The sequence below is a fragment of the Mesoplodon bidens genome, assembly GCF_964165515.1.
Source record: "Mesoplodon bidens genome assembly, chromosome: 7".
NCBI lineage: Eukaryota > Metazoa > Chordata > Mammalia > Artiodactyla > Ziphiidae > Mesoplodon > Mesoplodon bidens.
This window is the reverse complement of record NC_138164.1, coordinates 115,104,568-115,109,305: the sequence shown is the minus strand read 5'-3', so window position 1 is coordinate 115,109,305 and position 4,738 is coordinate 115,104,568. Positions and strand designations below refer to the sequence as shown.

At 64.8% G+C, this 4,738-nt stretch overlaps 1 protein-coding gene across 1 annotated transcript; it reads right to left on the bottom strand.

Annotated features, from left to right (window-relative positions):
* Positions 1–584: 584 nt before the first annotated feature.
* On the bottom strand, positions 585–3,183 carry LOC308620358 (uncharacterized protein). Its single transcript, XM_081239861.1, has 5 exons — positions 1,840–3,183; positions 1,637–1,763; positions 1,438–1,559; positions 1,224–1,351; positions 585–1,146 (listed from the first exon to the last, which is right to left on the bottom strand). The coding sequence occupies exons 2-5, from the start codon at positions 1,689–1,691 to the stop codon at positions 1,137–1,139; spliced, it is 315 nt and encodes a 104-aa protein (XP_081095987.1). The 5' UTR covers positions 1,692–1,763; positions 1,840–3,183; the 3' UTR covers positions 585–1,136.
* Positions 3,184–4,738: the final 1,555 nt, after the last annotated feature.

The following is a 4,738-nucleotide window of genomic DNA, read 5'->3' as shown; positions in this document are numbered from 1 at the left end:
TGTGCCCCGAGCCCAGCGCTCAGGGCCTGCAGGGCTGTGGATGAGTGTGGCGGGGCGGTGGACTTCCCAGGAGCATGACCGGCCTGGGCCGCATGTCAAGACCACTCCCCTAGGATAATTCCAGAAACTGATCCCCTAGACCAGGCCTTCGGGGTCCGGGGCAGGGGCCTAAGGAGGCCTAGGTGATGTGTGTGCAGGAGGGGCTTTATGTCGCAGGACCTCTTCCTCACCCTCAGACCCGACGTCTCCCTGCAGGGAACCCCTGGGTCCCACAGCCTGCCGCCCCTGCCCCGGTCCCCACGTGGTGCCTGCCCTGTACCCGGAAGTCCCAGTGCCCTCTGCCGTCCCACCTCACAGGCCCTTTCATTGCCCACCCCTCCTGTCCACAGCCCCCCACCCTGTGATCCTTCCCCACCCATCGCCCCTTCCCATCCATTACCCACCACGCCACCCTTTGTGTCCGCCCCCTCGTGGCCCATACGCCTTTTCATGTTCCCCATCCCAGGCCCCATCCCAGCCCCATGTCCCCCCAGCCCACGGCGCAGCCCCCTCAGGCAAACAGCTCAAATCCAGAGTCCCTGAGACCAATTCCTGTAACTGTGTTTATTGATGAGTCCAGGGCTTCTGGGGAGGCCCTGGCAGGGAGGGACACAGAGCGAGATAGACACACAATGGAATGCTTCGAGGTTTGCTCCGGATGTTTGGAGCGCCCAGACTAGGTGAGGGGAGGGTGGGGCCCCACACACTCGGGCCCCCTCCCAGTCGCCCCCAGACAGAGATGGATGAGAGGTGGGCGCTGGGGGGGGGCGCAGGCCGAGGAGGCCAGGCCACTCAGCAGCTCACTCATTCGCTGAGAGACCCAGGCTTGTTCCAGAACCCCAAACCAGTGCAAACGACTTAGTGCAAATTAATTCAGGAGGGACGGGGAGACAGGGTTCTGGAGGCTCTGAGTCTTCTGAGCAAAGGACAGAGGAGAAAAGAGAAGAAAAAAGACAGAGAAAAGGATGAAGAGGAGGGAGGGAGGCTGGTGGTGGTCTCTGGGCCGCGGCAGGGTGGAGCCGCAAAGATGGAGTCGCCGGGCGGGGGTGGGTGTCGCCGCGGTGCTGCTCTTCCGATGGTGTGGGTCGTCTGTTCCTTTAGCTCAACCTGCGGACAGAAGCAGGACGTGAGGGCGGGTCAGGGTGGTCCAGCCAGGGGGCTTTGGGAGGGGCGCCCACGCCCACCTTCCAGAGCTGATTCCTGAGTCAGGGTGTGTAGTGGTTCCAGAATGCAGCATATTCTTAGTCAGAGCTAGAAAGACTTGAAGAAGTCCGGGTTCCAAGGCCCAGGCATGAGCTGGGTAGCACCATTTCTGCGGGTCAGGATAGAATGAGTGCCCAGCTCTCGGCCCCGAGCCCCCAACCCTGCCCCCCTCCGTGTGCGGCAGGGGCCCCCCACCTTGTCATCTTGAGGGTTCTGGGGGTTCAGAGAGCAGCAGTAGTGTATTGGCTCCTTCAGGAAAGTAAAGGAACAGAGATGCTGGGTGTTCCAGCTCCCCCGCGGGGCCAGCCGAGAATGTTCTACGGGAAAGAGGACGGCCATGAGGGCTGGGTGCGGGTCAGTTGGCCGGGGGGGCCTGGCCTGTACCTGCGCTCACCAGGGAGGCCGGACAGCGTCCCGTCTGTCCTCGCCGTCACACCGGACCGTGTCATGTCCTTCTGCCCACATCCCGGTGCCCGGCCTCCGTGGCTGGCAAGGCACGTCGACACCCACTGGAGACATGGCTGTGGGCAGAGGAGGCGCTGGCTGAGTGCGCAGCGGTGGCCGAGGGGGTGGGAGGGCAGCGGGCTGGACACTTACCCTCGTCTCCGGTCTGAGCGCGGACCGATCCCTGCTCCGTCACCGCCCGCAGAGGCCCGCCTTGGCCACAGGCTCAGAGGCCAGTGATCCCCGGCTCGCCGCCAGGCTCCAGCTCCTCGACCCTGCCTGCGCCCCGACCTCCCACCCCCCAGAGATCTCATTCACGCCGCCCCGCCCCCCTCGCCTAGTCTGGTCTCGCCAGTGCCCTTGACTCCCCTGGGTGCTGTACTGTCTGCCGTGCCAGTCCCAGGGGCGGGCGGTAAGGGCCAAGTGTCACCAGTGTCACCAAGTTCACTGGGGGCCCTCCCGCGCCAGCCCCTGGGCCGCAGTGCCGCATGGGGATGGTGGCCTGCTGGGCCCGCGGCAGCCTCCTTGCTGCAGAAATCTCCCTGGGGCCCTGTCCCTGTGGCCACCGCTCCCCCCAGGTGATGCCCTGCGGCGGTTCCCCGCACACTGCGCCTGCCTTCTTGCCCGTTCTCCGGCCCTCGAGGCTCCGGCTCAGACCTCAGGAGGCCTGGGCCAGAGCCGCCCCTGTACCTGCTACTAAATGAACTGCAGTGGGTGAAGTGGCAGCTGGGGGCCCACTGACCTGAGTCCCCCGCCTCGTCCTGTCTGCCCCAGGGCCTGAATGGCCCCCATGTGCTGGATCACCTCCCTCGCTGGCAGCCCTGCCCCATCTGCCTCCCGACTCTCTGGAAATGCCCTTTCTACCTGGGACAGCCGCAGCTCCCAGCCCGCCCTGCCTCAGCTCCCCCTGAGACGATGTCACCTGTGCTGCCTGCCCTGCCATCGCCCTGCCGCTCTGCCGGGACATCAGCCGCTTCGCCTCGCTGGCCCTGGCTCCCCAGACCTCCTTATGCGGAAGGCCAGCGGAGCAAGGCCCAGGGAGGGGAAGGGGACTCACCTGGCCCGGCAGAGCGCTGTCTTCACCTGCCCACGGCTGCCAGCTACACCTCCACTGCCCAGGCCCTGGGGCAAGCCTCTCTCCAGCTCCCCCATCCACCAGCTGCCACGACCTGAAACCAAAATTGACCGGGATGAATGCCTGGCTCCCCCGTCTTACTTCCGCTCCGCCAGCTTGGGCCTGTCACTCCCCACACCGATGTCATCCTGCCTGCAGGGCACCTGGGAGCCCACCCCGCATCCCCGCCAGGCTCCCAGGTGCCTGCCAGCCCTGCCCAAGCCAGCCCCTCCACCCTTCTCCGCTCCTGCCAGGCTCCAGACTTCCAAGGTGATCCTTGGCCCACGCATGCTTCCCTGCACCCCACTTCCCCATCTTCCCCTGGTTGCCCCCGGTACCCCACGCTTCCCTGGTTACCCCTCAGCTCCCCCACTTCCCCAGTTTCCCCTGAGCCCCCCCATCCCTCCCACCACCCCCCTCCCACACCCTGCTCTTCGGGCCCTAGCCCGGGCTTTTTCTAACTGGGGTGGCCCCGCCCAGAATTCCCGCCCCTGCTCTGCCAGCCAATCAGAGCGGGGACCGTGCTTGGGGCCACCGCAAGGCCCACCTCCGCCCGGGTCGGTCCAGCGCACATTCCTCTCCTGTCCTGGAATTCTCCAAAGAGGGCCTTCTCCACACCCCTCCTTTGGCATCCTGTAGACAGGGTCTGGCATTGTCCCCAAAGGTCCCTCCCCCACTCCGAGGTCGAAACAGTCATGTCCCCTCAGGGCGGACCTTGCAGGCTGCTCCCCACCCAGCCCCCACTGGGCGCATACTCTGCCCCTGGACGGAGGTCTTGGCTGGGGCCGCCAGGCGCTCCAGTGGGACTCGGAGTCTCCTTCTGCCACCACCGCGGCTGAGACCACGCGGTGGGCCCGGAGTCCATGGAGCGGTCGTGAGCGGTGTGGGGGGCTGGGGCTCAGGTCGGGCTGAGGGAAGGGACCGTGGTCTCGCGGGCCAGGCAGGCGCTGATTCCCTGCTCGAGTGCCGTCTAGTTGACGGTGCCCGTTGCGAGCACAGTGGCTTCCACGCGCGGGCTCCCCACTGTGGCCGGGCGCCCCGTCCCCTCACCGCCACGATCCATTGTCAGGACGCGGCACGCCCGCTGTGCTCCACGGCTCGCGGGCGCGCCCTGGTGATGAGCCCGGCAACCTCCCAGCCCTGCCGTGGCCACCCTATGCACCGCTGCCCAGGACACCGCCTGCGCATTGAGAATTGGGACAAAGACCAGAGAGCCTCGAGTCTCCCCCAGCCAACCTGGACCACCCTGTCCCTGGGGCAACCACGTTGGCCTCATAGGGGGTGTTGGGGCCCGGCGGTCCATAGAGATCGGCCACCAAGTCTAGGGTGCTGGTGCCATGGGTGGGGGGAGGAGACATGCCTAAGAAAGGGACCCAGAGCTCCCCAGCTCTGACTGCACCTCAGACAGGGCTTTGGGAAGAGCCTGCTCCTGTGGACCCCTGCCACACCTGACACCCAGCCTTTGCCATGGTGGACCCCCAAATTTACGTTGGGAAAACTCCAGCCTTTGCCATGGATGAACCCCTAGATTTACGTGGGAAAACTCCAGACTTTATGGGTGGACCCCCAGATTTTCGTGGGAATATCCCAGCCTTTGTCATGGATGGCCCCCCAGATTTACGGTGGAAAAACTCCAGGCTTTGTCATGGGTGGCCCCCCAGATTTACGGTGGAAAAACTCCAGGCTTTGTCATGGGTGGACCCCCAGATTTATGGTGGGAAAACTCCAGGTTTTGTCATGTGTGAACCCCCAGATTTACGGTGGGAAAACTCCAGGCTTTGTCATGGGTTGACCCCCAGATTTACGGTGGGAAAACTCCAGCCTTTGCCATGGGTGAACCCCCAGGTTTACATGGGAAAACCCCAGACTTTGCCATGGGTAGACTCCCAAGCTAGGATGCGGCAGACCCCCAGATTTGTCCATAAGCAGACCCCGGCC

Excerpts from the sequence above, each read along its gene's own strand:
- LOC308620358 (XM_081239861.1), bottom strand. The coding sequence starts at position 1,691 with ATGACACGGTCCGGTGTGACGGCGAGGACAGACGGGACGCTGTCCGGC. Across the intron at positions 1,560-1,636 it reads GACGCTGTCCGGCCTCCCTG|AACATTCTCGGCTGGCCCCG; the intron begins GTGAGCGCAGGT and ends TCTTTCCCGTAG. Across the intron at positions 1,352-1,437 it reads AGAACCCTCAAGATGACAAG|AAATGGTGCTACCCAGCTCA; the intron begins GTGGGGGGCCCC and ends CCTGACCCGCAG.